General features: G+C 34.1%; 2 protein-coding genes across 2 annotated transcripts; one reads left to right on the top strand and one right to left on the bottom strand.

Moving 5' to 3' along the window:
• Positions 1-6: 6 nt before the first annotated feature.
• Positions 7-1,434, bottom strand: LOC136065984 (kinesin-like protein KIN-12F; the record flags this gene model as incomplete). Its single annotated transcript, XM_065769843.1, has 6 exons — positions 1,053-1,434; positions 884-946; positions 725-787; positions 483-608; positions 134-217; positions 7-37 (listed from the first exon to the last, which is right to left on the bottom strand). Coding segments are annotated over exons 1-6 (562 nt in total), but the record flags the coding sequence as incomplete, so codon positions are not given.
• Positions 1,435-5,846: 4,412 nt separating this feature from the next.
• On the top strand, positions 5,847-11,296 carry LOC111993237 (kinesin-like protein KIN-12F). The gene is made up of 13 exons (XM_065769842.1): positions 5,847-5,929; positions 6,023-6,082; positions 6,176-6,229; positions 6,314-6,406; positions 6,611-6,706; positions 6,976-7,124; positions 7,500-7,649; positions 7,871-8,000; positions 8,127-9,140; positions 9,228-9,323; positions 9,403-9,540; positions 9,626-10,411; positions 10,778-11,296. Exons 1-13 carry the CDS (start codon positions 5,849-5,851, stop codon positions 11,024-11,026), a joined length of 3,096 nt encoding a protein of 1,031 aa, XP_065625914.1. The 5' UTR covers positions 5,847-5,848; the 3' UTR covers positions 11,027-11,296.
• Positions 11,297-11,473: the final 177 nt, after the last annotated feature.

The following is an 11,473-nucleotide window of genomic DNA, read 5'->3' as shown; positions in this document are numbered from 1 at the left end:
GCGGACCCCACATCGTGTAAGTCTTTCCACTTCCAGTCTAGTGAAAACCCAACAAAAATTTCTTCATTGGTAAATACACAATCACATAAATCCACACTTGAATGTCGAAATTGAAACAGAAATCTAGAATTACCTGTCCATATGACAAAATTGAAGCATTGTAACCAGCTAATGCATTTTTCACCAAAGGCACTCCAACTAACTGGAACACATCTTCCTGGATAAACCCACCAGAAAACATATGTATATTTATAAATAATAATAAAAATCTTAAGTCTTAACCCCTTGTTTGGTTACTAAGAAATCTATTCAATATCTCAATTCTACTAATCTAAATTCTTTCTACTTTCTATAAAATTCAACTGAACAAACTAACCTAACAAGCAAAATTCAAATTTCTTTAAATTCCCTAAACTTTCTGACAAATCCAAACAAAGAATTACTCAAAACAAACATAAAAACACCAGGATCAAGCTGCATACCTGTTTTGCATTCGAATCAATCACCGAATCAAACCTAAATTTCCGATCCTCAACCAACAATGTGTCCGATGAGACCTTCTTAACCACCTGATCCGCCTGATTAACAGGCCTAATTCTCACCACAACCTATCCAAAAATAGAAATAAAAATAAATTTTAAAAATAAAAATAAAAATCAGAAAATTTATTTACAAACACAAACCGTAACACTAAAATTTAAGGCTAAGCTGAGAAATCATGTACCTTCACCGGTGGATCTGGAGGCGCAGATACTTCACCTGGACCGTCCGATCTGACAATCTCATCCTATAATTTCAAATGCTCAATTTTTCAGGTTAATTATTTGATTATTTATTAATTATAATTTTTAAAAAACTAAGACTAAGCTCAGAGATCATGTACCTTCACCGGTGGATCTGGTGGCGCTGACACTTCAGATGGACCGTCCGATCTGACAATCTCATCCTACAATTTCAAATTGCTCAGTCTTTCAGGTTTAATTATTTGATTATATATTGATGAATAAGACATTTTTAGTGATAAAAAGAAATTGAGAACTGAGAAACTGTACCTGTGGTTTGGACGGTGGAGATTTGACGGTGGGGATGTTGGGATCGGAGGGCGGAGTGTTCTCGGCGTTGGATTTGGAGGTGGATTTGGAGTGTTTGGAGAGAGATCTGGGAAGGAGGCTTCGAATGGAGGAGGCGGATATAGTTCCTAAGAATCGAGACTCGGTGGTCTCTGTGCTGTGTTTGTTGTGCCTCATTGTTCTCTGTGAGAGCTAGAGAGAGAAAGAGAGAGCAAGCGAGAGAGACAGAGAGAGACAGAGAGAGAGAAGTGTTTAGATTTTCAGAGGTGGATTTAGAGTTGAGAAGGGGAAGAAGATGAAGAAGAAGACGACGAACGTTACTTTATTTTTTATTTTTTTTGGGTGTGTTGAGTAGGAGGGGAGTGGTGGGGGGATATTTGACCGTTGAGAAAATTTGAATTTTTAAACTACTTTTGAAATTTTTGTTTGAAATGACCGAAATGCCCTATAATCTTCCACGCTCTCTCTCTCTCTACTTTACTATGTTTTCTTTATCTAATTAAATTCAATAGTTTAATTTAAGCAAAAATACATTTTGGACGCTATTAATTTGTACTTGTTATCATTTTGGTCCAAAATTGTCAATTTAAACAACAAACTTTGAGGGCACACCCAATATGTTCCTACCATCCATTTCTAAGGTTTTACTGTAAAATATCCTTTTTTTTAATTATTGAAAAATTTTAAATGAAAAAAAAAAAAAAAAGTGACTTCTTCTTCCCAAATTTTAACCAGCTTCAAGTGTGTTCAGCCAAAAAAAATAAAAATAAAAAACTAGTCTAGTGTTTGAAGGAAAACTATGTCTCAAAGCTTTGGTTGCAAGGGCAGACTTGAAATAAAAAGCTTCACTCTGTTTTTTCTTTCAATACAAAAACCTTCACTCTTTAGTATATGATAGTTTGGTACTTTAATTTTGAAGGTGATCACTACGACATAGAATATATTTTTTGATGTAAACACGGATTGAACCACAAATCTTTATTCAATCATTCAATTGAGCTAACTAGAATCCACACTGCGACATAGAATAGACTGAGTATATTTTGCTTAGGAATTGAAAGGATGGAGAGGATCATTGGCAATTATGTCATATAAGTTCATAACCGCTATAAGGCCAAAGGTGGAGCTAGGACTTGGAATTGGAGAGGGCAAAAGTATATAAAAAAATCATTATGAAATTTCAAATAGGCATCTATTTAATATTTACAAACCATTAATAAAGAAAATTATTCCTTAATACATTAAAATGCAATTATTTATGAAAATGGAATTTGATGTGCAACAAAATTAGGCATGTGTCTATGGATGGGTAAGGGGAAAATTATTTTGTTCAAAATTTTTAAAGGGTCAAGTAATTTGTTTTGAGTAAAATTGGTTTATTGGACTTAATTTTTTTTAGCTTTGCTATTGATAATTTTTGTTGGTGGGCTAATTTTTTTTTTTTTTAAGTTTTTTAATTTTTTTGGATAAACTACGTATTTGGTCCCTATCTTTTATACCATATTTCAATTTGGTCCATAACCTTTTAATTATGTCAATTTGGTCCCTAACCTTTCAGTGTCGTGTTTCTATCATTATCTATTGGATGAAAACTGCTAATGTAGTTAACGGCCAAAAAAAAAAAAGTTTACATTTAGTTCTATAAATATTTGTATGGCCATGAAAAGGATCACTGATATTGTTAAGTGGGGGTCAAGTGTAATTTTATTTCTAAATTAATAACTATATATATATATATATAAACTAGTATATTTTAAAAAATTGGGGAGGAAGGGGGAGAGGGAGGGAGGAGCCATTGCCCCAAGTCAAGCATGGCTATGTCTCTGTATAAGGCAATTTCAAAGGTTTCCCGATCCAAATTTCTATAAATATCGAGATTGAGTTCTTCCACTTTATGCGCAATGACATTTCATATCCTTTTTTTTTTTTTTTTGGATAAGACCATGTTTTATTTCTAAAGGAAAATATTTTGGTTTTTTATTTTTATTTCAATGGTTAGATTTGGAGGCGGAAGCATGTTTATGTTTAGGTCACTATTTATTTTTTATTTGAAATAAGTTAATATTAGGACAAAGTAAAATTAGAATGTGAACAAGAAAATGTAACGGATATGGAGTAGAGGGAAGAGACATGTTGGGTGTGCTCTTAAAGATGAGAGTGTAAGTTTGACATTTTAGAACACAATGGACCAAAATGACAAGAAGTACAAATTATAAGGAACCAAAAGATATTTTGCCTTTAATGTATTGACCAATGCACACAACCATGTGGCTTATATTCAATGTACATTTTGTTTTTTAAAATTCATATGGCTATCTTTTTTTATTATTTATTTTTACAATACAGAAATTTTATTCTAGTTTAACCTAAGTATAGATGTGTGTGAAATTTCCTTTTAAAGATTTAAATCTCAACTCTTGCCCCTCACACTCCAAACTTTCTAAGCATGTTTATGTTTAGGTCACTATTTATTTTTTATTTAAAATGAGTTAATATTAGGACAAAGTAAAATTAGAATGTGAACAAGAAAATGTAACAGATATGGAGCAGAGGGAAGAGACACGTTGGGTGTGCTCTTAAAGATGAGGGTGTAAGTTTGACATTTTGGAACACAATGGACCAAAATGACAAGAAGTACAAATTATAAGGAACCAGAAGATATTTTGTCTTTAATGTATTGACCAATGCACACAACCATGTGGCTTATATTCAATGTACATTTTGTTTTTTAAAAATTCATATGGCTATCTTTTTTATTATTTATTTTTACAATATAGAAATTTTATTCTAGTTTAATCTAAGTGTGTATATGTGTGAAACTTCCTTTTAAATATTTAAATCTCAGCTCTTGCCCCTCACACTCCAAACTTCCTAAGCATGTTTATGTTTAGGCCACTATTTATTTTTTATTTAAAATGAGTTAATATTAGGACAAAGTAAAATTAGAATGTGAACAGGAAAATGTAACGGATATGGAGTAAAGGGAAGAGACATGTTGGGTGTGCTCTTAAAGATGAGGGTGTAAGTTTGACATTTTAGAACACAATGGACCAAAATGACAAGAAGTACAAATTATAAGGAACTAGAAGATATTTTGCCTTTAATGTATTGACCAATGCACACAACCATGTGGCTTATATTCAATGTACATTTTGTTTTTTAAAAATTCATATGACTATCCTTTTTTATTATTTATTTTTACAATATAGAAATTTTATTCTAGTTTAATCTAAGTGTATATGTGTGTGAAACTTCCTTTTAAAGATTTAAATCTCAGCTCTTGCCCTCACACTCCAAACTTTCTAAGCATGTTTATGTTTAGTAACTATTTATTTTTTATTTAAAATGAGTTAATATTAGGACAAAGTAAAATTAGAATGTGAACAAGAAAATGTAACGGATATGGAGCAGAGGGAAGAGACATGTTGGGTGTGCTCTTAAAGATGAGGGTGTAAGTTTGACATTTTAGAACACAATGGACTAAAATGACAAGAAGTACAAATTATAAGGAACTAGAAGATATTTTGCCTTTAATGTATTGACCAATGCACCAACCATGTTGCTTATATTCAATGTACATTTTGTTTTTTAAAAATTCATATGGCTATCATTTTTTATTATTTATTTTTACAATATAGAAATTTTATTTAGTTTAATCTAAGTGTATATGTGTGTGAACTTCCTTTTAAAGATTTAAATCTCAGCTCTTGCCCCTCACACTCCAAACTTCCTAAGCATGTTTATGTTTAGGTCACTATTTATTTTTTATTTAAAATGAGTTAATATTAGGACAAACTAAAATTAGAATGTGAACAAGAAAATGTAACGGATATGGAGTAGAGGGAAGAGACATGTTGGGTGTGCTCTTAAAGATGAGGGTGTAAGTTTGACATTTTAGAACACAATGGACCAAAATGACAAGAAGTACAAATTATAAGGAACCAGAAGATATTTTGCCTTTAATGTATTAACCAATACACACAACCATGTGGCTTATATTCAATGTACATTTTGTTTTTTAAAAATTCATATGACTATCTTTTTTATTATTTATTTTTACAATATAAAAATTTATTCATGTTTAATCTAAGTGTATATGTGTGTGAAACTTTCTTTTAAAGATTTAAATCCCAGCTCTTGCCCCTCGCACTCCAAACTTCCTAAGCATGTTTATGTTTAGGTCACTGTTTATTTTTATTTAAAATGAGTTAATATTAGGACAAAGTAAAATTAGAATGTGAACAAGAAAATGTAACGGATATGGAGTAGAGGGAGAAGACATGTTGGGTGTGCTCTTAAAGATGAGGGTGTAAGTTTGACATTTTAGAACACAATGGACCAAAATGACAAGAAGTACAAATTATAAGGAACTAGAAGATATTTTGCCTTTAATGTATTGACCAATGCACACAACCATGTGGCTTATATTCAATGAACATTTTGATTTTTAAAAATTCATATGGCTATCTTTTTTTATTATTTATTTTTACAATATAGAAATTTTATTTTAGTTTAATCTAAGTGTATATGTGTGTGAAACTTCCTTTTAAAGATTTAAATCCCACTCTTGCCCCTCACACTCCACATATCTTTGATACCACCTCTTAGAGACTCCCCCTATAATTATTTGGGATGTGTTAAACAATGAACTATACACATTTAAGGAAATAATTAGATAACCAACCTAGAAATCACAAAAGGGTATATTAATTTCATTAGGGAATGTAAATTTAATTTTTTTTATTTGGATAATCAACTAAGAAAAGACTTCTAGCGCAATGGTTGAGGATCCTTCAGCCAGCAGTCACCAGGGAATTGTTCCTCGGATTTTCCAAATGTTGTTCTCCGAGATTCAGAAAGTATGTTTTGTTTATATGTTTTTATTGCAAGTGAAAATAAGTAGTCTTTAATATGCAGGTTCATGACTGTTTGGTTTGCATTGTTATATGCAGGAGCAAGAGAACTCAGAAGGGAAGCAGATAAATTTTCAGTGCCGATGCTCTTTTCTTGAGGTATTTGCTTTTATTGAAAATCTACAAGTGTGGTATATGCTCTTCTTCCTGCACTTGTTTTATATGTCTTGTCTAATTGATTTATTATGACAGATATACAATGAGCAAATTGGGGATTTACTTGACCCAATCCAGAGAAACCTTGAGGTGAAGATTAACTTTCCTTTGTTTTAGTAGATGTGTCATTAGTACACTGGATTTAATTAATATGTTTGGTCAAAATTGTTCCAGATAAAAGATGATGCAAAAAATGGATTGTATGTTGAGAATTTGACTGAGGAATATGTGACTAGCTATGAGGATGTGACACAAATCCTGATCAAGGTATGCACACATCATTACAGCCTTTCGTCTTTGATATACTTCTTAGGTTTGGCTATTGAGTTCTTGAGTGTTTGTTTGCAATCCCTTTTAAAAGCCTGCTTCAAATCTTATGGTGATTTTATAGGCGTAATTGTCTGCTTTTACATGATCAAAATGGTTTTCTTTTTCTGCTTAATTTGATTAACTTGTTTGTATATGATGCAGGGGCTTTCTAGTAGAAAAGTTGGAGCAACTAGCTTAAATTCTAAGAGCTCGAGATCCCATATTGTTTTTACTTTCATCATTGAGTCATGGTGCAAGGTATCATTGGACATTTCTGTCAGTTATCAGTAAAATATTTTGTTCTGAATAAGAGATTGTTTGTTTGTGATAAACTATTCATTGAATGACTTATTATTCCTTGCACACAAGTTGCTTGAGTGCTCTTAATGTTTAGTGGAACCATATTTATATACCATTTTAACTCATTATCCATGATAGAGTCCTAAAGTTGCTATTATTAACTGTTATTATCCCTTTATAAGTTCTATCACTCCTCAGATATGTTCTTTTATCCACTGATGCCACAGGGAACCTCATCTAAATGTTTTAATAGTTCAAAAACAAGCAGAATCACCCTTGTTGATCTAGCTGGACTTGATAGAAATAAAGTTGATGATGCGGGCAGACAAGGTGTGAAGGAAGGCAAATATGTGAAGAAGTCCTTATCACAACTTGGGTATGACGATGCCATGAGCCTTATTAAGTTAGAGAAATTTGTTTTATAAGATGTTCTTTATGTAGAATACTGATTAGATGCTGTATTTGTGATCCTACTATTGTAATTAATCTATAATCAGTTCTTTTATCTATAATCAGTTCTTTTTCCCATATTATGATAAAAAGTGTGGGTGCGACTGGATAGCAACTTATTTTCTTGCCATATTATGCCAAAAGTGTGGGTGCGACTGGATAGCAACTTATTTTCTTGCCATGCTAAAGGTTCACCAATTATTTTGGGTTAATTACATATGCTATCAAGATATCAAGAATATAGCCACGGTTGGGTTTAATGACTGTGTTTCATCATCACTATTCTATTATATTGGTGCAGGCACTTGGTTAATATTCTTGCAAAGGCTGCTCAGTCTGGAAATTCTGAAGATATTACATATAGAGGTTCCTGTTTAACACATTTACTGCAGGAATCACTTGGTGGCAATTCAAAACTGACGGTTCTCTGTGCCATCTCACCAGAAAACAAGTATATATGACTTGAACTACTTATAGTTTTCTATTTACAGAATCTGCACAATAACTATGTGAACCTTTAGAATGTTTAAAGTTTGATGTTACATACTAATGCTCACCTAGATTGAGTCTTTTCATAAGATAGTAATTATAAAACAAATTTTCAACATTCTTTCGAAAAATTTCTTGAGATTTTGGTATTTTTCTGAAATTAAGAATGCCTTTTGATTGCAGAAATAGTGGTGATACACTGAGAACTCTCAGATTTGGACAACGAGTAAGATTCATTAGAAATGAGCCTGTAATAAATGAAATCACAGAGGATGATGTTAATGGTCTCAGTGATCAAATTCGTCAGTTGAAGGTATTAAGTTATCCTGCAAGAGTTATAATCGAAATCTTATTTTGATGGCCTAGCAAGAAGCAAGCTAAGGTTTAAGAAATTTGTATTCTACTGATGTTAAAGAAATTTGTATCTTGTTGGTTGCAGGAGGAACTTATAAGAGCAAAGTCTAGTAAATCAGTAGGAAGTCAAAATGGATATTTTCAAGGGCGTCATGTACGTGAAAGCTTGAATCAATTGAGAGTAAGCCTTAACCGCTCTTTGATTCTACCCCCCATAGATAATGATTCTGATGAAGAGGTAAATATTGACGAGGATGATGTAAGGGAGATTCGTCAGCATCTAGATAAGTTGCATAGCTCTTCTGAAGACAATATTAGAGACAAGCCTGTTAGTAGGGATTCCATCCAGTTTTATTCAATGGAGGAAAGTGGTGAGACAGACTTGATGAGTGATGTAAGTATGACTGAAGAAGTCTGTATGGAAGAACCTTGGAATGAACTTCCTCAGATGGCCAGTGATTCTATGGAAGACAATTTTGTAAGTGCTGCTAACACCTTAACTGCTTCTGGTCCTGCAACCAGAAGGAGCATTTCAATTAGCTCATGCTGTCAGTCCCCACTCCTCCAAGACCCACCATTGTCTGAATCTCCAAAAATAGGAAATATACAAAGGAAAAGCATGAATATATCATCATCAAGTCATTTAGTAAGTCAGAACAGTGTGTCAGAAAGTTCCAAGTTCAACTTGGATGTTTTAAGACAGTCACTTAAACAGAGTGAGCAGGTCCATTCTTCTTTGCGGTCAAGCAAGACATTTGCTGGCCCTGCTGAGACCTTGGCTGCTAGCCTTCACAGAGGCTTACAGATTATTGACTATCACCAACGGAACTCTGCAACAAAAAAGTCTTCAGTTTCCTTCTCCTTTGAGCACTTGAAATTGGAACCTTGTGCAGAAATTGATAAGGCCAATGCTTCTGTTCAGACACTACCAGAAGAGAGACCATCTTCAAATGGACCATCTGCTTCTTTGCTTTGTACATCTTGCCAACGAAGAATATCTGAGAAGGATTCCAGTGAGGTTAAGGATAGCTTGAAGACATGGATTGTAACAGTGGATGAGGCAGAGAATCGTACTCAATTGACAGATGAAGTGCCTAAAGTATGGCTAGACTAAATTTCTGGCAAGTGTAGTTATGAGAAATCCTTATCTTCATTTTTAAATTAGTTTCTATTTTTGCTGTTTCAGGATGCAGGCAATGCTATGATAAAAGGTCTTAAGCGAGAGGAGCTTGAAAACGTGTGTGTGGAGCAAGCTGCCAAAATTGAGCAGTTGAATCGACAGGTAACAAGAATTTACAAAGCTTTATAATTTCTTGGGATTTCATTGGATTCTTCATTATTGACGTTTTGAATATGTACAGGCAGAGCAGTACAAACTGATGGAAGAAGAACAAAGTCAAGAAATTAATAGACTTCACCTTGAGGCTTCAAAGAATGGAATAGTTCCATTTAAGGATTCCAAGAATGATGATTATCATTCACTGAGGGGTGAAGACAAGGTCAGTAATTGTTTTCCTCTATCACACTTAGCATTTCAAATGTTGGAAATCCCTTCTAACTTTGTTCTTGGTGTGTTTTGTGCAGCTTCTAAGGTACAATTCTGTTGAAAATTATCAGCCGGAGATTATAAAGGAAAAATGTGAAATAAAGGAAGTTATGGAAGCTGGGACTGGGAACCAATATTTTGATCTGAATGAGAAGGAAGCACTTCTTAAGGAAATTGAAAGTTTAAAAAGCAAGTTGCAGTCATATTCTGATCCATCTTCTAACAAGTCTACCGAAAAATTGAGATCCTCTTTGTTGTCGCGATCATTCCAATTACGAAAAAGTGGTGTAGATCAACTCGGTTATAGCAAGGAAGAACTAGAGAAGGAAAGAGAGAGATGGACAGAAATGGAGAGCGATTGGATTTCTTTAACTGATGAACTGAGAATTGATATTGAATCCCACCGCCGACGTGCAGAGAAGCTGGAGATGGAGTTGACATTAGAGAAGAAGTGCACTTCGGAGTTGGATGATGTACTTCACAGATCAGTCCTTGGGCATGCTAGAATGGTTGAGCACTATGCTGAACTACAGGAGAAGTACAATGACTTGGTTGGAAAGCATCGTGCAATCATGGAAGGGATAGCAGAAGTGAAGAGGGCAGCTGCAAAGGCAGGGAAAAAAGGTCATGGCTCTCGTTTTGCAAAATCCCTTGCTGCAGAGCTTTCTACATTGAGGTTGGAGAGGGAGAGGGAGAGAGAATCGTTGAAAAAGGAGAACAAGAGTCTCAGAATTCAACTTAGAGACACTGCAGAAGCTGTTCATGCTGCTGGAGAACTCCTTGTTAGGTTGAGAGAGGCTGAGCATGTAGCATCAGTTGCAGAGGTAGCTTATCTGTCACTTTTGACTGGACTAATATTTAACACGGTTTCATTTAGTGACCATTCTGTCTAGATTGGCTTCACAATCAGACTATTCAATAATGCTTTCTGATTGCTTCTGTTTGGTGGTGGTACCTCACATAGAGGGTCCTGATCATTTATCAACAAAACGTATTTATGATTCTGGGAAAATTGGAAGTTAATATGAACACTGACTATTATGATAGCATTTTCTGGAAAAGGTGATATCGAATTATTAAAGATTGTTGTCAATTTAATGATATATTAGGTTATTAATTAACAAGGAGGGGGGAGTGGTAAGTGTTGGTAGCTTTCTGACTCATCACTTATGATTTTCATATCAATGCAGGACAACTTTACAAAGGTTCAACAAGACAATGAAACCTTAAAGAAGCAAGTGGAGAAGCTCAAAAGAAAACACAAGATGGAGATGGTCACCATGAAGCAGTATCTTGCAGAGAGCAGATTGCCTGAATCTGCATTGCAACCACTATATCGACAGGATTCAGATGTAGCACACAACACCACAATCCCATATGCAGACGATGATCAGGCATGGAGAGCAGAGTTTGGAGCAATATATCAAGAGCACTACTAATTCTCCTTGTGAAGTTAAAATCGGCTCTTGAGAATTGGAGGTGATGAATATTGTTGTGGCAATGGCAGTGCTTAGCCGTAAATCTGCTGAGGAGCTTGCATCATTCCGACCCTACTTGGGTCTAAGCAATATACGATTCTTGTATCTTTCTTTTGTTGTCTTTAATTTCCTTTTATTCTTTTAATGGTTGGCGTGATTATGTGTAGAGGAATGTGTTCATCTTTGTTGACTCTGGTTGATAATGCATAAATGTTCGTTCTTTAGTGATAATTGTGGTCCCTGTGGATGCTTCTTTGGACTTTGGTTGCTGGAATTATTCTTAGCATCTTCAAGCGTACACTATATTTGGATAGCAAGACTTGATGGTGAAACCTGCGAAAGTTGATTAGGATTGTGGAATAGATTTTATGTCCAGGCTAATACCAATCCAACCCATCTCATGAATAA

Source organism: Quercus suber, unplaced genomic scaffold (assembly GCF_002906115.3).
Source record: "Quercus suber isolate HL8 unplaced genomic scaffold, Cork oak 2.0 scaffold_1476, whole genome shotgun sequence".
Classification (NCBI taxonomy): domain Eukaryota; kingdom Viridiplantae; phylum Streptophyta; class Magnoliopsida; order Fagales; family Fagaceae; genus Quercus; species Quercus suber.
The sequence above is the reverse complement of the archived record's forward strand: the minus strand, read 5'-3'. Positions and strand labels throughout refer to the sequence as shown.